Genomic DNA, 23,121 nt, shown 5'->3' with positions numbered 1-23,121 from the left:
GAAGATACGGATGCAATGCACTCTCAGGTGTGCCGCCAGCACCAAAATAATGGTTTTCAGATTTAGAAATCAAAATTGTGCCACCATACCAGAACTGGTGCCTAATGGTTTTCATGCAAATAATGCAGTCACCATGAGAAGTCTGCTTGGTATTCTCGTGCAGTTTCATTAAATTTTCAAATTTTTAAACACATTTTATAATCAGAGATTAAAGATTTTTTTTTGCACCATCCTATTTTTAGGAGCATTTTCTCTCTCATAATTGCTGAACCGTGACCAAAGCAGAGATTACTAGTGAGTGCCTATACTAGTTCCCAGGTCAGGTTATCTTTGCAGTCAACAGTCACTCATTTGACTGACAGGGATAGCAGGGAGTACAGTATTTTTAATATCTTCATTAAAAAACTAACATTTAATTCAACAAATCTGTTAAAAACTGTTCAAAAGGAGATGAACAAGCAAAATGTTTGCCGATAACTAGCTTACAAAGGAAAAGAGTTAAACTACAAAAGTTGTTGCTTGCACTCTTTACGGCCTCATAACCAGGCGTTCAATTTTATGTGCGGTCAACAGTTAACTCTGCTATTCAACTTGGTTGAGATTTTTTTTTTTTTTTTTTTTTTTTAAATAACAACCTCTTCTAATTCCAACAATGTAAACAGCATTACACACAGTACAGACTTGCCCTGATAGATGTAGAATGCAAAAAACTATCTGGCACTGTATAAATTTAGCAGTTAATTTAATCTAATAAAAGATTTAAAATTGTGCAAGAAATGGCAACAGGTTTAATTACACTATCTGAATGCTCAAACCCATGGGAATAAATTTTAAACTTGTAGTCAAGGCCAATTTTAGGACCAAAAGTACAATTTAAAAAAGGAATAACCAATAGGAAGAAAGTGCCTAAAACATGATACAGCATTTTAGAGCCCTTTCAAATACAAGGCAGAGAAAGGTATAAAGTAGAAATAACTGGATCCTCAGTACTTTCCAGAAAGGTCCAGAGTTACATTTAATGAAGGGCAACAAAAAATTGTTCCTCTTGCTGCTGCTGACACATGCTAAGTCTGCTCCTCTATACACAGATCTTCTGTGTCTGAAGGTACATGACATTTGGTTTCCTCTCCCATCTTCCGCTGCTCCATTTCCCACTCCACAAAAGTATCAAAGAGACTAGGCCAGGCCTCATCTTCACTGTAGTTGCTAAGGTCTGGTCCAATCACCTGAGTAAAGTTTAAGAACATATTCCACGTGTCCCGGGAGATTCCCTTAATTCCTGAGGGGTTCTCAATGAGGAAGTTTAGCCACTGGTCCAATATAGGAGGATTGTTTTGTGTGAAAACTAGCTTCCACAGGGCAATGGCTATTTCCCTATGTAGCGACCGCTGCCCCTCTTCAGAGTCCAGGCCGAACTGAAAGGTGAAACGATAAAGATCCTTGAATTTGTCCTCCCGTTTGGCTTCATTTAAGAGACTGGGAAATCTAGCACAAATCCCTTCAAGACTATCTGCATTTATTGCTTTGCAGCCTTCAAAAAACTCAGTCCTGTTGAAAAATAAAAACAAACAAATGCATTAAAAATTCAGCCGCACACACACACACACACACAATACTTACAGTTGTAGCAATGCTGTGGAAATCCCCATTTGGATTATCAAAATGTATCTCACAGCATTCTAAGTACTCACATGACAACTAGGTGCAGAAACTATTGTATGAGCACAGCAGCAGGCCTGAATTACACCACTCTCTCTCAATAGAAAAAATGTAAAAGTCTTAGGAGCAGTCAGAGTATGGCTTCTAATCACTTCACTTAGCACTGAATACACCCATAAAACAGTCCTTGCTAATTAGGCTGATTAAACATGTAGGGCAAAAGAGACTTTGGAATTTTTCATCTATTAAGAAAATGGTTAAAATCAATGCGTGAGTAGGATAATCCGGGATTAAAGCAACCTCTAAGAGGTGGAGTTTTAGACTGGGTTTGAATAAGGCCAGAAAAAGGAGTATGTCACACCAACTCATGAAGTCAGACGTTGATTGTCCCCCTACACTAACAGCAACTTGCCCGATGAGCAGAGTTCACAAGGAATGGGTGGAGGGAGAGTTAGCAATGAGGTGCAGAGTGAAAGCTTGAACTGTATGCTGAAACAGATAGGGAGCCAATGTAGTGACTTGAGAAGGAGGGGTTATGAGTGTAGTAGTGATGCTGGCAAAAGGTAAGTCACGCAAATTAATTTTGGTTAGAAATGGTTCACTAGGAGACCTGTAAGGAGCAAGTGGCAGGCGATGAGAGAGTGGATAAGGGTTCTGGTAGCATGTTCAGAAACGAAAAGATGGATTTGAGAGGCACTACAGAGAAAGAAATGACATTTTAGCAGTGCTTTGATGTGTGTAAAGGAGGAGAGAGAGGAGCAAAAGATGATTCCCAAGGTTATAAGTTGAGGGGAATGGGAGAATGATAGTGCTATCCACAAAAAATTAAAAAAAAGAGGAAGAGGAAGCGTTTTTGGAGAAAGAATTTTTAGTCTATCTTGGACATGTTTGGTTTAAGGTGGTGGTGTGTCATCCAGGAAGCAATGTCAGACAAGCAGACAGATTTGGGACAAGGTTCTGAAGACATTTTTAGTGTAGAGAGAGATCTGGAAGTCATCAGCATAAAGACAGTATTGAAATCCATGAGAGGATATCAGAGCACCGAGGAGGTGCCCAGGACAGAGCCCTGAGGCATCCCAATTGATAGCAGAATGGTGATAGGAGATGCCCATGGTCCAAGTCTCTGGAAAGTTTTGGTTTGTTTTTTTTCAGAGCTCCCACCAGGAATGATGTTCTCTTGGAGAGCAGTCTGTGACACCGTGAGCTTGCCCAGGCAAAGTACTCATCTATCACAAGGCTTGATGGATCTAACTCTGCTGCACAATCAGGCCGATACAGTACAGTGTGCTCCAACGGAGCCGGCATTTGGATGCGCTAGCTTTACCCCTTATTCAGTAAGGGGGTAATAGCACGTCCAAAACGCGCGTCCAACCCCCCGAACCTAATAGCGTCCGCAACATGCAAATGCATGTTGATGGCCCTATTAGGTATTCCCACGTGATTCAGAAAGCAAAATGTGCAGCCAAGCCACTCCATGGAGTGGACAAAAAGATAAAGAAACTTAAACTGAACCAAAAACAAAAGAACACCCCACAATCTACCTAGAGGGACAAAGATAACCCATGGGGCCCTGAAAATACAGCTCCTGAGGCTCTAGAAACTCACAAAACAAGAGATTCAGGGTCCTGCATGGGGTGTGGGAGTGGCCAGAGCTGCAAGGGTCTAGTAGGGCATATTCAAACTTCAATGTCAAAGCTCTGTGCTGGGCTCAATCTGAGGATTGCTATCCAGCATGTCCTTGGGACAACAGAACTGAGATAGCAGTGGCGAGGATACAAGGGATGATAGCGCTATAAGTGTGAAAGTTATCAGATGATGGTCAGTGAGACAGCAGCTAGAAGAAAAGGACTAGGTGAGTAAGGGTGGGAGATTAAAATGTAGAGGTTAAATGAAGGTTAAAACAGAGTTGAGATATAGGAGTTAGAGGGGTCATCAGTGTGGAGATAGTCCCCAAGAATAAGGGATGGGGAAGATAGGCCACGAGAAAGGAGAAGGATCAATAAGTGACAAAGGTAATGGGCTGAATAAGCAGATGGAGTGGGCCTCAAAAGGAAAAAAGAATTGAGGTGGAAGAAGGTACTGAAACTTACAGGAGTGGAGGGCAGTCCCAACACCACAGCCTATTGTATAAGGTGTATGGAAGAAAAGAATATCCGAGAGAGAGAGAGAGAGAGATAACTGAAGCAGAGTCTCAGCCACGGTGAGAACATGAAGACTCTTGAGCGAGAGAGAGGCAAGATTAATGCAATTAGCAAGCACATTTCACAGGAAACATCAGAAAGGGAAAAATTAAAAAATTCCAAGTGAGTTCCAAACCAGAAAAAAGAAAATACAGAACATATTACTGAACATTAACAAACCAGTCTGCCAAAGAATAAGCCACATCAGACACCAGTTACAGATTATTCAGGTGGGCCTAGAAAACAGTAAAATGTCTCAGTAAACAAAACTGCCTTAAGATTCTTATGAAAACATTTTTAATCAGATTCAGCCCTCAATGACTCAGATAGGAAGGGGATAGGGATAAGAGTGGAGGGGTAATGGTTTGATGTTGCCTTGGAGGGCCAGGAATGGGACAAATACCCAGCTGGGATAAGGAGCAAGAAATATGAAGGTGTGATGACCGACTAGGATGAGATGCTGTCAGGGAGCATGGAGGTGGATGAGGGGAAGAGAAAAAAACAACAACATTTTGAAAGCTCAAAAGCAGTGCCCATGGCAGCAGGTGAGGTTTAGAATATAGAGAATGGGGCAGCAGACAAGGTTAGCAGTGGTTTGAACAGGGAATAAGACTGGGGAGGATTAGCATCAGGAAGAATATACAGAGTGCAGCCATTGGCAATAAGGAGGGACAACTCCACAGACCTGAGCCAATGCTAAATACAGGGTGGCCCAAGGGAACGTAGCCCGCCTCCAAGGCAGCTGGGAGAAGTATTGCAGATATACTGCAAGCTTCCCGACGCCTACCTGACTGCTCAAGGAGAGTGGGTTGGCAGTAGCACAGGCTGGAGGTGGATTATGGTGACTTACTTGTAAACTAAGGGAGACCTATTACAACCAATCGAATACCTGGCTGTCTGCTCGAGGGAAGCAGGGCAATATAGCCTAAGCTCAAGGTGGGTTATGGTGACCCCCGAGGCAGCTGGGAGACATGCAGATGTACTGCAACCTCTCTAGTATCTGGCTGGCATCAGCCCAGTCTAACTATATTAAGAAACCCATACTTATGTATCATTCTTAAAATATAAGTTACAGTAGGAACAATAAAGTAGCTGAGACCAAGAAGACATTACTTAAGGGAAGAATTAAATCTGTTCACTGTAAACCTTTCTAGTTCAATTGCAAAACACACAGAAGTAAAAAAATACTTTAAATACCAGCAAACATTCAAAACACTGCAGTGTGGCTGGCATGCTCCTTTAGTGTAAAGTATGCAACTTGCAGGGTCCCCAGAAGATGGACATTTTCATATGGGGGAAAGCAAATCCTAATACAGGGGAGTATTAGGGTCTGTTAGGCAGAGCGAGTAGATTTATGAAAGCCGCACACAAATCAGGGCTTACCATTCATGAAAATGCTCCACTGCCATGTTAGGTTTCAGCCCAAAAACCAAAATGTTGTAGCCATCTTCTCTGACCAAAGCAAGTTTTCAAAATGAAAGTAAGAGTACCCTGTACAATACGCTAAATGGTGATGAGGATCAAGAAGTATTTAGTGCAGCAGCACAAAGATAGTTAGGAAATAAATAAAGCACCATCCAAAAATTTAGGAGCAAGGGCAAATGATTTCTTCTGAAAAGTTTCACTTTTCTTGCTTTTGTTTTTCCTTTTAGTGCGTTCAACTTTTTGTATCTGTTTTTGGGCTTCTAAACCCCTCCCATTTTCTCTAGGTAAGGCACTAAGTTCCAACATCTCAATACAAATACAAAATACAGTAAAGTTTTACAAGAATATATACAAACATTTAAAAAATGCACACTATAAAATGTCTGCTCTGTATGTGGTGATGGGAATAGAGGTGGCGACACCTCTTGGCAGGCCTGCTGACAGGGGACCTGCTCCAGGCTGCAAGAGCCACATATTAGGCACCAGAGATGCTGCCAGTCTGTAACTGACAAATTAAAGTGAGAGCAGCCAAATAAAGCTATAAAAATGAAAGCAATCGAGGCAGCACAAAATGCAATGAATGAGTAGGCTGGCGTATCTCTCAATGAGCTGAGCTCCAGCATGAAAAAGTATTACTGGGATCATGAAGGCTTCTGCTGTGCGCCATAAAAACAAAAACACACTATTCCAACAATAATATGTTTTGTAACAGTGCTATAGCTTTTACAACTTTTTCCAGTACATGCAAAACAACAAAAACCAAAAAAACACACACCCCACATTGCTGCCTTCAAGGCTAACACTGAATGTACACAGTCCATGAATTGAATGTACAATGTTGTCACCAGTAAGTCATGATTTAATTTTGCAAAGTGTATGATTCTATGACAAGAACCAATCTTTTCCTTTATAAAACCATTAAAGCAAGGTTATGGTAGACGAATTTATTCACAGCCAACACACACTAAAAAAAAACAAACCAGAGAATGTAAAATTACTAGAGAATGTCTGTTTACCAAAATGACAACTTTTATCCTGTCCCTAAGCAGGATAAAGCTTCAGCATGAGGTTTTTGGGTTTTTTTTTAGCCCGGCAGTCACCTCCTTTACACTTTCAGCAAAAATCAGAAAGCCTCTCTGTCACGAGCCTTCATTTGACACTAAACAGGATTTTTACATTTGTATCCCTCCCCCAAATTTGCCCAGCCTTTGCAGGGGAGTCTTCAGCCAGAAGCCAAACCCCCCCCCAAAAAAAAAAAAAAAACACGAGATGGATTTGGTCAGCTGCCGATTCCATGCCACGCTGCCCCACCACCCCCCCCCCCTCAGCAAACCTCCAAAATGTGCGAGGGGCCCTCGGGACCTCTGCTCCAGCAGCAATCCTCAGTGCACAGTGGGCGCAGGGACTAAGCCAGGGTTCACAGGCTCCATCATCTGTGCACAGGACAAGCCTGTGTCCTCATCTTAGGAGGATGGCTGCCAGAGCAGAGGTCTTGGTGGGGGGGGGGGGGGGGGGAAAGATGCAGCAGAAGGGACACCTTCCAAGGTCCTGGGCAGGATTGCAGGACATTTGCCATTCCCCCCCCCCCCCCCCCCCCATTTCGCCCCAGCACAAGCCTAACAGGCCTAGCCACAGTCTGCAATTCCTTCCAGAAGCCGATAAGCACGGTCCACGAGCCTGGCCACTAGGTGTCACCGATATAGGATGGTTGACATTGCCTCCCCTCTGGAGACTGCCTTTTGCAGTATTCCAGCTCTGGAAAAGCAGAAGTCAGGCCTAGGAACTGAGCATATTTCTATGCACCACTATGCAAAGACCCATCACTGAGCCAACCCATGAAGTGCTATTTTAACAATATATATCTTTATTTATGAACTGGGGGGGGTTGACGGGACTTCATTAACAAGTCAAGGAGATTAAATTAACACAGAATACATTCCTTCTAGAGAGCTTTAGCTTCTTTCCACCTGGGGTGTCAAAACCAGCCATACAGTCTACAGCTGATGAGCTACCTGGCCAATGCACAAGAATTAATAGGCTTCTTTTTCCCCCTACAAGAAAAAGAAAAGAAAGCCCGAATATTTTAAAGAGATTGGGGTGGGCGGCGGGAGCTTGTTTTGTTTCCCCCCAGCGGAAGTAATACATGTAGCAGAGCTGGCTCCAGCACTATAAGACAAAAAATTCTCATTAGCTCCCTCGCATGCAATAAAAAGAGCACATGCGTGATCACATATAAACAAAATAAGTTTAAAAAAAAAACAAACTTACCTTGTGAACTTGCACATAGTAGCCGCCTGGAATTTCCAGGCCAAAACTAGCACTTTAAATTCCGTTGGGTCCACACACAGGTCATTACAGAAACGTTCCATGCCTTCTTCCAGAATGGCATCTTCTCGCTCGTCCTTGTATCTCCTAAACAATTGCTCAATTCGATGTAAAGAGGACGCCTCTGCGTCCAGTCCAGACTCCTTCTTTGTATCACCGGAGGGCGCTAGAGGCTGACTAAGTTCTACCGTGGTGTCCAGTTTCTTGGTTCCATTGACTAGGATGTCCCCAGAGGCTTTCCCACACCCCAAGGAGTGATCATCTTTCTGGCCTGCACTTCTTTTGCCATGTGACTTGCTGCTGGACTCCCGCTCTCCATTTTTACTGCCCAGTGTCGAGGATGGATTCTTGCACTTGGTGACACACTGGCCCATGTTGTTGTAAGCCCAGCTTTAGAGCAGTCCTTTTTGGCTCAGCACACTCTCAGCTGACGGTCGACATGCTTCAATGTTCCAGTAGTGGGAGTCACCTAATCTAAATAGGAAAAAAAAAAAGATGGTCAAAAAATTACAATCTACTTTTCATAGAGATTTAGCACTCTTAAATTGTACTGTATAACCAAAGCAACAGACCAGGAATCCTAAATAGTTCTGTAAAACATCTAGTTCACAAGTGGTCAATAAAGATAGCTCTAAAGGTATTATGCATATTAAAAATATTCATTTAGAAGTAAAATTTGCTGCATGACTTAGAAAGTAATTCCATTCATTAGTCAGTGGCTGATGTATACCACAAGTTCTAATAAAGGAAATTCCTAAAATTCTTACTGTAACAGGCTACAAAGAGGTTGATTCATGTGTAGAATTTTTCAAGAAAACTAGTCCAAGTATGTAATATAGAAAGATATTTTACCTGAAGTTATTAGGAGCATATAAATTAAGGGCATATTTATTTTACACACAATACACCAGACAGGTCTTTTTTTGACAAATAAATTTGACATTTTACCATCCTATGGAAAACACCCAGATTGGGATAAAATGTGATATCCATAATAAAACCTGACAGAACCTCACTCCCCATCTGCTGACTTCCTTAAGTCACAAAGGAACTGCATTTCACTACCTACTCCATTGCAGGGAACAGATGACATTTTAGTTCTTAAAGTCTAAAAACTTTCAGGTCATTCACGTTGCATAACCTAAAGAGCAATCTGATCCACAACTGAGGAGCTGTGCAAGAAAATGCATAGGCCAGAGGTCTAACATAGAAGGCAAGGAGGTTTCCTCTAAACAAGCCACACTACTTGAGGGAGCAACAGCCAACCTGGTTGATATCTAGGTCATTTATTAGATAGATACACAGGGCCCATCTCATTCTGGACTTGAAACACCAAAAACAGAATCTTAAATAAAACTCACTAGATAATGGCTAACCAGTGTAGCCTTTGCAAAATGGGGGTAACATGCTCTCCAAGGCCAGCCTTAACCAACAGCTGAGTTGCAGCAAACTACCAATACTACAAGCGGGTAATCCAAAACACATGGAATTGCCATAATCAGAGTGTGACGTAACTACATATAAAGTCTTCACAAAATTAAGCGCTGTGAAAAGCTTGGAAATCTTTTTCCGCTTTCATAGATAAGAAAGCCCAGCCCTAAGGATCCCTGTAACGATCCTGCCTCACAATACAGAGGGCTGGACAAAACAGCAGTCGATATTCCAGATCCATAACATCTCGATCTTATGATTACTCAGCTTCAGCCTGTGTTTGTGGTCATCCAGCCCTCTCTGACCAGCAAACATTCTCCTGACTTGGCCAACTGATCCAAATTTCTGAGCTAATCCAAACAACTGCATGTAACTGAATTAAGTGAAAATCATATTTTAGTGCCACTAATACAGAACAGCAAGCTGTTTAATGCACCAATAAAGTCGGTCCCTAGCAATCAGCTTTCTTCTGTGATTGTGATCTGTTCTTGTCATTTAGCCCTCCCCTTGCTATGATGAAAAGAATCACCCCTCAAGCTACAACCCCTTCAGGCACACAAGTTGCCAGTGATTATTTTCTGCTGCGTTACTGACCCACAACATTTCTGCACTGCAAGGCACTGTGAAAATTAAAAAAAAAAAAAAAAAAAAATATGGAGGACTATATTTCCTGGCTGTTGATCCCGTACATCCTGAATTCAGCAGCAAAGAAGTGCTGGCCTGCCAGTTTTAAAAATGCAGACGTTAAAGGAATGAGGCAACTGTGCTGCAAAGGAAGCAGCATGGCAACTGCCTTAGCTCATCCAGCCAGTCACTCAAAAGGTGAGGTGGTAGCCCGTGACAGCAGTAGCAGCAGCTGGCAGAGCTCATCCCAGCTCACCGGGAATAAGGACATGAGGAGGCTGGCAGAGCTCATCCCATCAGTCGCTGAAGAGAGAAGCCCACCCGTATATCCCCCAGTGGGCCGGTCAGCTCTGCCTGCAGGAATCTGAGCATCTCCTGTCACCGCAGATTGCTCTCTTGCATCCAATTATACCAGCATCACAAGAAAAGGAGGCTGAAAACTCTCAGACCAGCACCTTCCTGCATGCTAATCTCACAATGCACAAGATTAACATCCAGGAAGGGTTAGCCTGCGAGTTTAACATTCTCTGCTCACAGTGAAGACATAAATCAGATGGGGGGTAGAGCATTCTGTGAGGGCAGGATGTGTTCTAGACACTTAAGTTATACTAGCAGAGGAAGGCAGGGGTAAGCGGCAAGAAAATGCATGGGAGCAGTTTCTGGGGACAAGGGGCAGATGTTGGATAATGGTGAATGCTGGGGGAGGAAAGGAAAAAAAAAGGCAGAGAGATGGGGAAGAGAAGGAGAGAGAAATGAAGGGTTTTTGGAGGCAAAGAGTAAAATTGGAGAGATGGGAAAGGAGGCATCACAGAGATGATGGATGATGTGGAACAGGAGAATGAGGCAGGAGATAAAGGAAGAAAAGCTAGAGGAATTAGAGAGAAAGAGCTCATGTGTCTGACCACAGCAGTGGTACATGGCAGGAACAGCCCTCCTGCTCTCTCATCCCCCAGGCCAATATTTTTCTGTTCACCCCTGGTGCCCGGGAAGTAAGGAAGTTAGGAGGTAATTGTGGTGCAGAAAGAAGGTCTTCCCCTTCTTCAGCTACCCTTCCCGACACAATAGCTTTTTGTTAGAAAAACACCCATGCGAGATGCACTCTTCGATTCTGAAGAGACTTCCCTTCCAGTCATTGGCCAGCATGATAATCAATAGGCAGTGGAAGGGGGAAAGGAGAAGAAAGAGAAGTTTAAAAAAAAAAAGTCATTTTAGTAAGTGAAAACTCACAAAATGTTATTACTGTCCCTCCCCACCACCCACCTCTGTCTGGCTGTCAGAGACAGGACCAAGTGAAGACCTGGGGATTTGCTCCCTGTTACCCAGAAACAGAGGAGGAGAGAAGAATCAGCAGAAGGCCTAGGGATCTCTTATCCAGCTCCACAGGAATTATTACACTGCATTTTCATAGCAGCTGTATAGGGTCTTTCCAGCTTTTGATAAAATGTAATTTTTTTTAATCTGCAAAAAAAGAAAAATAATCTGAAAAATTTGCTTTGGCCCCACACTCACTATTTTCAGGACTTGCTAAAGGGATCTATGGCCCCCTCACTGATCATGTGACAGAAGAGCCTGTATGCCCTGGGCAGCCTGTTTTGGGTTTTTTTTGTTGTTTGAGGAACTGCCGTCACACAAAACTTTTTCCATCATGTCACATGTTTCCTCAAAAACACTATTTTTCGGCAAAACAATGCTCTCTCTTCTTGCCAAAGAAATCTCAATTATGTGGGTAGTAGTCACAACAGGGTGAGGTCACTACTACTACTTAAGCAAGGATATCTACAGTACTTGCAAAAAACAGAGGCATCATGTACAATTCTTGCCAAGGAAGGGAATAACCCTTCTCAACCAGGGTGCAATATCACACAAATTATGATTAATTCTTTCACTAGCAGAAATACATTCCATTACCTGTCAGATTTCTTTGTGAAAGTAGGTTTGCTTTTATAAGGAAAGACAAGAAATGTATGGTACAGATTATATATCCAATAGAAAATCAAGTACCTTTATTTTAAATACTAGACAAAAAAGAAATCACTAAAAATCAAGAGTATACATATTATTCTTAAATTTTTGGCTATCTAAATTTCAATATCAATAAATACACAGCCTAAAAATGTCACACTTCAAGGGCCAATCATACCATCCAATTATACATCAAAAACATTCACACACTCACATCCATCCTAATTCAATAAAAGCAAAACTATATAATGATCCCACCCGAACAAAGCTTTTTTCATAAACCAAAAAAAATTATATAGCTTCTGATTGTGTAGTGGGAGAAATTTTGCAGGAAAATCTAATTCTCTTAGAATCATAAATCATTGGCCAACAAATATTCTTGTGATATGTTTACAAACCCAATAATATCCTTGGTGATGTATAAAAGTCTCTCAACAATAATCAATGTGTTGTAAAGGGAAGAGCTTTTAAAAAACAAACAAAAAAAACCCCCACACACCACAGGGAAGATCAGTTGTAAACATCACTAGCCCATTGGCCCGTGCAGCTTCTTCGAGGCAATGATACATTAACCGAAGCCCCCCATAGTGTTCTCATGATGTGTACAGAGCTGCAGACATGGCGTGATGGCGATGTGTGCTGCCAGTAAGTTATCTGCTGCTTCGTACACATGAGAACACTACGGGGGGGCTTTGGTTAATGTATCATTGCCCCCGAAGAAGCTGCACGGGCCAATGGGCTAGTGATGTTTACAACTGATCCGCCCCCAATTTGTTTTGTAACTTGCATAATGCTACCACTTCAAGCAATTCATAAGTCTAACGTAAAGGAAAGAAATGGTATAAAAAGGTCTTAACATCTCTTCTAGAGCTGCTTGAAGTGCAATCAAGTGAAGCCTCAAAATGTGGTTGAATAAAGTAAACAGAGCCCAAGAGCATAAATGATTTGGTGGTGACAGTGGTTGAAACTTAAGCCTGCAATCCTACAGTAGGCTTTGTAAGGCCACGATGAACAGCAGCTCTCCTTTTGTCTTACAATTGTTCAATGAGAATTTTTAATTACCATATGAATAAACCGCCGTTATCCCAATTACCTTTTGAAGGATACAGCAGTCAGCACTGTACAAGGACAATGTAGTTACTGGTGCATCGACATTTTTATTCTTTTACCTAAAGTATGTAGCATGTGCAATTAAATGGGCTTAACGGATTTATAAACAAAAGAGTAAAGAGAAAAATTAAAAAAAAAAAAATGCCAGTGTACAAAAATGGAAAGGGCTGCATAGTGTAAAGAGTGAATGCTTTGGAAAAAGGTAGCCAAGTCAGAGACTTGAGTAGGCAGGAAACTACACTACAAAATCTGACATGAATGTCAGTGCTCATTAGAAGAATACCAGCATGTGAACAACTACAAATACTATACCATCAGGCGCCGGCGAGCGGGGAGGCCACCCTCCATTCCTGGGCCCCCGCGAGAACTGAACACCAAACTGAATGGCAGGGGAAAAAAGATACGGAACCAACAGCAGGAGGCGAGGGAAATGAATGACTGCGATGCGATGTGTGACCACGCCCCCCCCCCCCGACATCACTGGGAGCCCCGGCGACAGTTGAAGAGCGCCTCACCATCAGGCGCCATGTGCCGAAGGGGCGCGACAAAGGGGCTCTCCCCGTCGTGCAACCCTTGTGCTTTAAAAAAAATAAAAAAAAAAACCTTTTATATTTTTTTGTAATTTAACCTTTATTCCAATTCTTTACCTTTTCTTTTCGCTTGTTAATTTTAATTAGTAATGTTCATTGTATTAGACTATGGAAATTTATTTCCTGCTATTCTGTTTAATGTAAACCGGTATGATTTACATCTGATGTAAGAATGTCGGTATATAAAAATTAAAAATAAATAAATAAAATACTATTCAAATGCATTCTGGTAGCTGGAATACTCTGCTCCTTAATAGGTAGATCTGGGTGATAGATAAGAGAATCAATTGGCTCTATGAGAGCAGGACAGCTCCACTATCCTTCTAGATAACATATCCACAGTATAGAACCATAATGGCAAGAGGAATTACCTACTGGCATTGTGGAAACAGAAAAGCATCAAACAAAGATGATACTGAGTCCAGGAGATGCAGTAAGTAACACACACAGGGGCAGAGAGTTTTTGGTCTTTTGAATGGAAAAATTACTTATACACACTTCTAGCCTGTAGGCATTGGGTAAGCTCTCTTTTGAGGAACATTATTAAAAATGTTTTCAAGAAATTGAAAATTAAAAAAAAAAAAGTTATTTTTCCTGGTATGACTTACAAGGATATTTTAATGCCATTAGATTAGCTGATAAACATTTCTAAATTCTCAGCCTTTAGACATCTTAACTAAAGCACAAGGTAAAATTAACACAATGACTTTGCATGCCATGAACAGGTTAGAAAACTGTACAAAAGACACTTATTTTACAACTTAAATGGTCTGATTAATCAGGAATTCTTTCAGTCTACTCTTACCAGAAAAAATCCCTGGTAAATCCAGTCGTGTGTCAGCAAATTCAGTTTATTTACGTAGTGTGCACACAATCTCATCTCCTTTCAAGAAGAAAAAAAAAAAAAAGTCTTTCCCCGGAGGCCTTTTTCTCCCCACAGTCTCCAGCAGAATGGAAGAGGCAGGGGTAACAGCACAAAAATTACCAGCACTGAAGCTATGTAAGTGCCAGGTCTCTTCATTTACTAAGCAACTGTTCCAAAAAGTAATCTTTTCAAGTTTGAAGCACAATTAAATTGGAGTTATAAGGACATAATTGTCAAACATTGCTTTAGGATACTGGAAACCTAGCTTCAGTCTTTTTTTAAGTGAGATTTTCTCCAAAAAGAGCAGCTGGGAAAGCAAAAAGGTTGGTTGAATATCAAGATTTGATTGATTTAAGAATTAAAACCAAGAATGAAATCAAAACTCTGTTGTAGAAAGCAGGACAGAGGAGTAATGAAAGCCCTTGTGTACTATAATACAATACAAGTCATCAACACACATAAGAGATCATTTCATAACATCAAAAGCTGTAAAACAAGACAAGGATTTAAATGTAAAGGTTTGGAACCAACACCAATGAGACAAAGGGATCTAGAGTACTACCACAGATTACATAATATCTATGATAGCACAGTAGACAGGCACAAATTGATGAACCAAAAAGGACCTAGCTGCTGTCAATTCAGCTCATAAGAGAGCAATATGACTGTTTTGTGCTTACAAGAATGCACTGGAGTAACCTGCATGATGCGGCAATTATAACACGAAGAAGACTAGAAGGTACATAGTTAAAACTCACATTTTCAAGCTTGTGGAAGCCAGACTTTTTTTTTTTTAAACCATTATCTTCATTAACCTTGGTGACTGTAGGGATTATTGCAAAACCTGCTAATGGGGAAAAGAGCCTGGGTGCTGGCTTAGGTATTGGTTTTGTAGGAAGCAAATTTGAAGATAGCAGGACCTCAAATTGCCTAGTGCTAGAAAAAGTGGCCATCATTCTTCCAGAATTTGGGTACTCCCATGACAGAAATTGAGGGCAGGTAAATGTGTGCCCGCACACATATCCAATATGGATGCATCATTTTGGTCTTTCTACCGTTATTTATTATGCTAAGATACCTATATCCAATCTAAACAGCAACAAACTATTGAAGGGAGACCTTTCCTACTCAAATCTCAGCAGCCTTGATTTGGAAAAGGCGTTTCCACTATGAGTGGCCAATGTGGGTTTTTCTTACAAAAATGGCTTCACACAAACCTCTCTGTAGTGCAGTTTGTGTTACCCTAAACACATACTACTGTTTTAAATTTAATTAAAGTTGCAGCAGATGGTAAAAGGTTAGAATTAGATCCTATCTGTACAAATTGGCAGATCTATTTACCCCCAAAGAATTATTACAGTAGTATTAAAACAGCTGCTGCAAGGCATCTTGCCTTGAGTCAAGAAACAAGTTGAAGCAAACATACAGCAGTTGAGTTTCTAAACTGAGGCAAACTGATTTTAGAAATATGATTTGCCATTTCATTTGCAAAACAGCTGAATTAAACTAAAAATGACTGTGCTGTCACAATAAAAATAAAGTTGCATTGGCTGATTCAATTGCCATATCTCACATAATCAATAAATGGTAATGGTATAATTACAGCCACAGAATTTTAAGCATCTTGCTTCCTTGGAAACACGTTCCAACATGTTTAAAAACCTTAACATGAGTCTGGTAGAAATGACATCACTGGAAACATTCAAGAAAAGTACATACATTGCAACAGAACATTTTAAATGTTTTAATTAAACTCTGCATTAAACTTTTTTTGTATTGTAATGACATTCATGTAGCAAGAGAAAATTAAACAAGCAATGTGCTGGCTGATAAAAAAAACTGTTCTACACCTTAATACACTGTACTAATCTTAATTACAAAGTAAATACCATATTCTTAATGAAGATAAAGTGTCCTTTTAAAGTAAAGATTCTTGTAAGCAGGGCAAAGTTAAACAAATGTGTTCCTCCAACTCAAACTGATTAAAAACTAAGCAAAGATACTGTAGTATTTCTATACTTTTAATTCCTAAATTTTAAAGAGAACTTTGTAATGTTTAGCAACTGATCATCCACTATCTGACTGGCCAAGTTAAGCAGGTTGATGGATGATATTCTGAGGTTGGACCAACCTTGTTTGAACCTCAGTGACCAGCATCCTCAGTATCTCTTACACATACCTTTTGCCTGCATGCCAGCCTTATGCCAGTTAGCACCTTAGGCCTGCCTCTAATTTTTCAAAAAACAAATTCTCCACAGGACAGCGAGGGGGTACACTTTCCAACAGTGATTGAACATTCTTCAAATATCTTTCAACCTACCAAGTTTCCATCAAGTGGAATTTTTGCAACTTCCACCAGTGACAAAAGGGTATTTCCAACATTAAAAAGGGCCATGGCATTGAAACTATGGAGGCAAATTACTCTGTTAAGAGCGCGACTTTCTTCCTAGGAGCTGTTCACCTTCACAATAAGGAAGAGTTAACAGGTAGGGAAGTTTAGAAAAGAAAACTGTCTGAGGCACTTTCACATAGGTGAACTTGGATAAGTCAGTTAACAGGTGTATAAAAGCCAAGGCTCAAATGAACTACAGGTAAGCAACTTATGTTTAAGTTAAAATATTTGGAACAGTAAATCAGCTTACAACAGCCTGAAGACTGCACAGCTGTAAAATCAGTTTCCTGGTTCTTATAGATATTTACAGTGCTAAACACTGCACCGGTCCTCTTCATTATCTGCTCAGAAGTCAATCATACTTCCTTTTGCTATAGTCTGAATTGCTGCACACCTGAAATCATATGGTCTTATAAGAGCTAAGAGAGTACCAAACTTAGTCATCTTGTAATGTTATTTGATCTGTAATTGCCTTATTGCTCAAGGTGCTGTGCTGATCTTGTTAAAATAAAGTTAAAAAAATATATATATAATCATATGGCCCATCCAACAAGGAGATTAAATATGGGTACTTTATCTCAGCTCAAACCATCTAAATAAGGCTGTAACTATTTAATAGCTACAAAAGAAACGACACTACAGACCGTATTCTGTGAAATTCGGTAGGTGTTCAAAATAGGAATACACCTCTACTGAACACATCTGCTGCACACATTTGTTGCAGCATGAGGGAAAAAAAACAAAAAACCCACCATCATGGAACTCATCTCCAGATATTCAACCAGTTACATAACTGCAAATCATTGATATACAGCAGCTATCACATGAGAATTCATGTCACCATATGTTTCATAGGCTGAATTCTTGGTAGATCATACCAGTTATACAAACATAACAATGGACCACCCGAACAATTATCCAAAGATTATGCTATGCATAAGTTTCCTCTTTGAATTCATAGACAAAAGCTTTAATTTGGCAGTAACTTTCAAACCCTATTGAACCATGTTGGATTTGAAAAAGTTCGTTTCACCTATGTTTCTCTGTGCCAGACCAAGCAGATATCTAGTCGCCTGTTTTCTGGATCCTCAATTAAGGTAAGACTATATGAAATACCACCTCTTAGCAGAGGTTAGGTCTAAACTTTAAATTTGCATACTGACACTGAAAATTTCTTAGAACTATATGGTCTTCACAAGCCATTACTATTTTTACTTATTTATTGAAAAATATAGCTGCAGTACAATATGCACTAACACAAGAGTATCAGTAAGATTATGAGTACACCACCCCTACAGGATGGAAAAAGGCAGCCAATATAGCTCACAATGTACAAGATTCCAACCAGAGTAGATGAGGTTTCCAGGTGGCTTCAAACTTATCAACTGTTTGATATTTAAAAGAAGTCAAATTCCCTTATGTAAGGGATTTCCCTAAGTTTCCGACAGATAGCAAAGCTGGAATCCCTGCAGACTTCCAAGATTATGCCAGTGCACACCTCTCAATATCATCTGCAATATCAACATTTTCGTTTAAGATGCTGTATCAGGAGTGGGGAAAATTAAGAAAACCACTGCTATTAATTGCATCAGTGGAATGGGATCTTCTTAGTGTTTGGGTAATGGCCAGGTTCTTGTGGCCTGGTTTTGGCCTCTGTTGGAAACAGGATGCTGGGCTTGATGGACCCTTGGTCTGACCCAGCATGGCAATTTCTTATGTTCCTTAGGATCCCTAGAAACCGAAATATGGGTAATCATATCCCAGCACTTCTGTATTATTTAAACATTTTTATACACCGACAGTCATTGGGAACATCTCATCGGTTTACAAATAACGAAGTAGCAACAGGCTTTACAATAAACACTGATCTGGGAAATAGTGATTAAGAGGAACTATCAAGAGCTATCAAGGCAAAAAATGGGAACCATGGAGGGGGTGGGCAGAAAATATTTAAACAATACATGATAACCTGAAACATTATTTACAATCATAGAAGTAAATATGACCCGAGTAGGATACTTATGTTCGGAGTAGATCACTGGCTGCATTGACGGATAACATATACAAATCTGGAGCAAAGAAGAATGTACGTAAGGTAAGGGGGTGTTGTGTTCAGAAACCGTATATTATGAAGAGAACTTATTTGCTGTGCAGGGGGGTGGGGAGGAAGAATAGCAATCCACAGGTGTATGCCTGTTTAAATAGCCAGGTCTTGAGGATCTGTTTAAATTTCTTTGGGCAGGTTTCCTGGTGAAGACTGGCGGGCATAGTATTCCAAAGCAGTGGACCTGCAATGGAGAGGGTGCGGCCTTTGGTGGACATAAGTTTTGTGAGTTTGGGAGAGGGTATATGTAGTGTTGCCAAATACTGTTTTATGGTGGGTCTGACTGAAGTGCGAAATGTGAGGTGCTCCTTGAACCAATACATATTTTGATTGTTAAGGGCTTTGTGGATGATAGTGAGGGCTTTATGTGTTATCCTGGATGTGATAGGTAGCCAATGCAGATCTTTGAGTACAGGGGTGTTATGATTATTTCTATGGGCATTGGTGAGGATGCGGGCTGCAGCGTTTGAGAATCTGCAGGGGTTGGATTGCATTTTTGGGAAGGCCAATGAGGATAGCGTTACAGTAGTCTATTCTGGACATTATGGTGGATTGGAGTATTGTACGAAAGTCATTCAGATGTAGAAGGGGTTTGAGTTTTTTTTTAGCGTGTGTAGCTTGTAGAAGCAGTCTTTTAGGGTGGAGTTGATTGTCCAGGGTGACACAGAGGCTATGAACATATTGTGAAAAGGTGATGGAGGAGTGTGGTGAGTTGGGCAGGGGTAGATTTAGATTGATATTGTGGGGAGAGATAAATAGCAGCTCAGTTTTAGCAGTATTGAGTGCCAGGAAGATGTCTGAGAGCAAGGTGCTGATAGCGGCAAGGGCAGATTCCCAAGTCTTTATGACATTAGATAGTGTATCAGTTATGGGTATAAGGATCTGTACGTCGTCCGCATATATGCAATGCGGAAGACAGAGCTTGGAAAGGAGGCTGCAGAGGGGGAGGAGGTATATATTGAAGAGTGTGGCAGACAGACAGGAACCTTGCGGGACGCCTTGTGTCAGATTAATTGGTTTCGATTCGCTGTTCCCAATTTTCACTCTGTATTGCCTGTTGCTTAGGTATGATTGAAACCAGAGTAGGGCGCTGCCAGAGATGCCACTCTTTTTAAGGTGTTCTATAAGGGTGTAGTGACTGACAGTGTCAAACGTGGAAGAAATGTCCAGGAGGACCAAGATATATCCTTATTGTTTTTACGAAAACCATATTGTGAGGGGAGGATGTGATGTTCATCTAAGTAATGGGTAAGTTGGCAGTTAATTGTTTTTTCTTGGATTTTTGAAATGAAGGGAAGATTGGAAATGGGGTGAAAGTTGGAAGGATCGGCAGGGTCTACGGAGGGTTTTTTTAGGATAGGTTTTATTATAGCTTGCTTGAGTTGGTTTGGGACCGTACCAAGTGAGATGGATCTGTTGATATTAGATAAGGGTTGGGGATGGTGAGAAGGGTTTTAATAGGGATGGTATCTGATGGGTGCGTTGAAGGTTTCATTTTCTTGAGAATGGATTATATTTCTAACAATGTGGAAGCTTCAAATGACTTGAGAACAGCTGTGGAATGTGTCGCTTGGGTTATAGTGGGGGAGTAAGAAGTGGCAGTGGTTTTTGTTGTTTGGATTTTAGTGTGTGTGGGTGTGGAAGAGAAGCGAGACAATGTTTTCTATTTTATTGTGGAAATATCGTGCAAGGTCTTCACATTTGATATTATCATCGGGGGTGGGGGTAGTTTTAGTTAAATTTGATACATATTCAAATAAGGCTTGGGCATTAAATAGGAGTTGATGAATTTTTGGGGCATAAAAGTCCCTTTTAGTTTTGTCTATAGCTTCTCGGTAGGTGTGTAGGAATGTTCTGAACCTTGCCAGTTGGGGAGGAGATTGATCTTTACGCCAGCTTTTTTCTAGTTTTCTTAGGTTATATTTCATATTTTTGAGCTCCTGCATGTACCAGGGTTTCTGTTTATTATTTGCTGGGTTAATTTCTCAAGATTGTGTGGGGCAGACACTATTGGCAAGTTGATACCAGGAGGATAGAGCTGACTGAGTCGGTCGGATCTAGCTTGGGAAGTTAGTTAGTGAGGGCTACAATGAGGTCTTCCGTTTTGCAAGATCTACGGAAGTGAATAATTTTCTTAGTTCGTGAGGGGGGTGATCGTATTTTTTAGGGAACAAGTGGTATCGATGCGGAAATGGTCAGACCAGGGGATGGAAGTGCATGTAGGGGGGTTGGTTTGGATCAAGGCATTGGTAAATATGAGGTCCAGGGTGTGGCCTGCCTTGTGTGTAGGGTTAGACATTATCTGCTTGAAGCCCAGGGCATTCAGTGAAGCTAGGAGGTAATCACAGGAGGATGATAAAGGTATACAGTCCACATGAAGACTGAAGTCCCCAAGAATGATGGCAGGCAAGTTTATGTCTATATTTTTAGTAATATATTCGATCAGTGGGGATGGATTATTGTCAAGGAGCCCATGGACAGCGTATATTAAACAAATTTGTAGGTTGGGAGATTTAAATAGGCCAATTTCCAGTTTGTGAGGGGAGGAGAAGATCAGTTATGGGGTTATTCTGCAGTTCTTCTTTGCAGCAAGAAGAAGGCCGCCTCCCCCCTTTTCCTGGGTCTGGGGATAGAATAGATATTCAGGTCAGTTGGTAGTTTGTTAAGTAAGACAGCGTCCGAATCCTTTAGCCATGTCTCAGGAATAGCACAGATGTCAGGACTATCAATGAGGATGTCATTGAGTAGGACAGACTTTTTGACAATTGACTGCGAGTTTAAGAAAAGGATTATGAAGGTTGTAAGGCCAATTATTTGGGTGAAAGGGGTGATCATGATGGGTAGCAGTGTTCTAAGGTGTTCAAGGGGAGAATTGGGCTGATGGGCGCGAGGATAATGCTTGATGGTGGGAATGGGGAGGTAATGCATTGTTAGAGGAGGGTAGCAGCTGAATAGCCAGAAAGCGATTATGGGAGAGAAAGGAGGGCCAATACAGGGGGGAGAGAAATTCAGAAAAGGAAGGGGAGGTGGGAGATAATTAGAGAAAGGAGGGTGCAGGTGAGAGAGATCTAGGAAAATGAGATAGGTAACTAATATGTGAAAAGAGAACTTTGGCATCCAGATATAGTTTTTGCAACTTCATCATAAAGTACTACTGAAATAATTTATATCCATTTTCAACAAGCAGTGCAGAGATTAGACTGTATCCTACTGACAAAAGGCAGAGATCCCATGAGTTTCCATCCTGAATTTCTTCTAAATCTGTTTCCCCAAGACACAAAATGTCACAGTTTGTTGGGGAAAACCTCATTAAGCATAGCATAAAGCTGAGGAATTATACACTTAAAATAGTCACCCTTGTCACAATACCCTTTCAAGCTAGGTCTTACCCATCAAAAGGTCAATTTTGACAACCTATGACCCTAAATAGTGCTTTAACTGGATTTACGGAAATCTTAAGGGGCTAGGACAATCTGTATATCAGAGCACCTCAAAACTCGATATACCACCATTCTTGTCTCTTCTGCACAATACCCTGCAGCTCACAGAGCTGAAAGTCAGAAGAGAAAAGCTCAGGTGAGGAAAAAAAAACCCACCCTCTTATATCTCCCAGGTTACTAGAGTAAAATTCCTCTCACCCACCAATGTCACCTTACATGCATCCCACAGTTGTATAGTAAAGAGGCAATCGCCTATTATCTTTTGGGAAGCCAGTTCAAAGCCTTAATAGGAACATTTCCCCACAAAGGCCTGTTCTTTATGAACACAGTGCTCACTAAATCAGCCTCCTTGTGCCAATCAATAACTGCTTTCAAATGAGAAGCTACGCAATATTTCTTGAAACCAGGAACACCGAACCCACCCGCCAGTCTGCCTGATACAAAACACTTTTAGCCACCCTATGAGTTCTCTGCCTCCAAATAAAACTAAAATGTCTTCCTCTTGAGATCTTTCAGAATTTTTACCTGGGACAGAAACTGGGAGAATTTGAAATAAATATTCATCTTAAAACTGTAGCAGTTCTTCCTAGCCAAGATAAAACTGAACTGTTCCTGCCTCTTTAGGCCACTCAATCTTTGAAATCATAGTTAAACCGAAAAAGGTTCTTCAATATCATCCCCAATATAAATCCCCAGATACTTCCAATTTGCTCCTGGCTCATTTGAAAGGGAGCTCCTGCCTCAAGAACTGCGATATCTAGGATTTATCCATGTAAATTTTAAACCCGTAGACCCCCGCCAAACTCTCAATCTCAGCTACCAGGGCTCTTAAAGAACTGTCCGGCTTAATCAGTGTAAACAATGGCTTGTCCATGAAAAGTGAAATCTCGTAGGGACGTCCTCCTATTGAAATCCCTTTAACCTCCTGGGTTCTTCACAATCCTGTCAGCAAATGGTTCCATACCCAGAACGAATAAGGGAGAAAATGGGCAACCTGTCTGGTACCCTTTTGTA

At 41.0% G+C, this 23,121-nt stretch overlaps 1 protein-coding gene across 3 annotated transcripts in view; it reads right to left on the bottom strand.

Moving 5' to 3' along the window:
* Positions 1 to 566: 566 nt before the first annotated feature.
* Positions 567 to 23,121, bottom strand: part of DCUN1D3 (defective in cullin neddylation 1 domain containing 3) — a 38,438-nt gene continuing 15,883 nt past the window's right edge. For 2 of the 3 annotated variants that reach the window (XM_029577610.1, XM_029577611.1), the window contains exons 2-3: positions 7,533 to 8,063; positions 567 to 1,548 (exon numbers count right to left, since the gene is read on the bottom strand). In XM_029577610.1, coding sequence (XP_029433470.1) covers positions 1,065 to 1,548; positions 7,533 to 7,963 — 915 coding nt within the window. In that variant the 5' untranslated portion in view covers positions 7,964 to 8,063 and the 3' untranslated portion in view covers positions 567 to 1,064. The remainder of the gene's footprint in view (positions 1,549 to 7,532; positions 8,064 to 23,121) is intronic. The other variant, XM_029577609.1, reaches the window with a different exon arrangement.

Source organism: Rhinatrema bivittatum, chromosome 14, assembly GCF_901001135.1.
Source record: "Rhinatrema bivittatum chromosome 14, aRhiBiv1.1, whole genome shotgun sequence".
Lineage (NCBI taxonomy): Eukaryota > Metazoa > Chordata > Amphibia > Gymnophiona > Rhinatrematidae > Rhinatrema > Rhinatrema bivittatum.
This window is presented reverse-complemented; position numbering and strand designations above follow the sequence as displayed.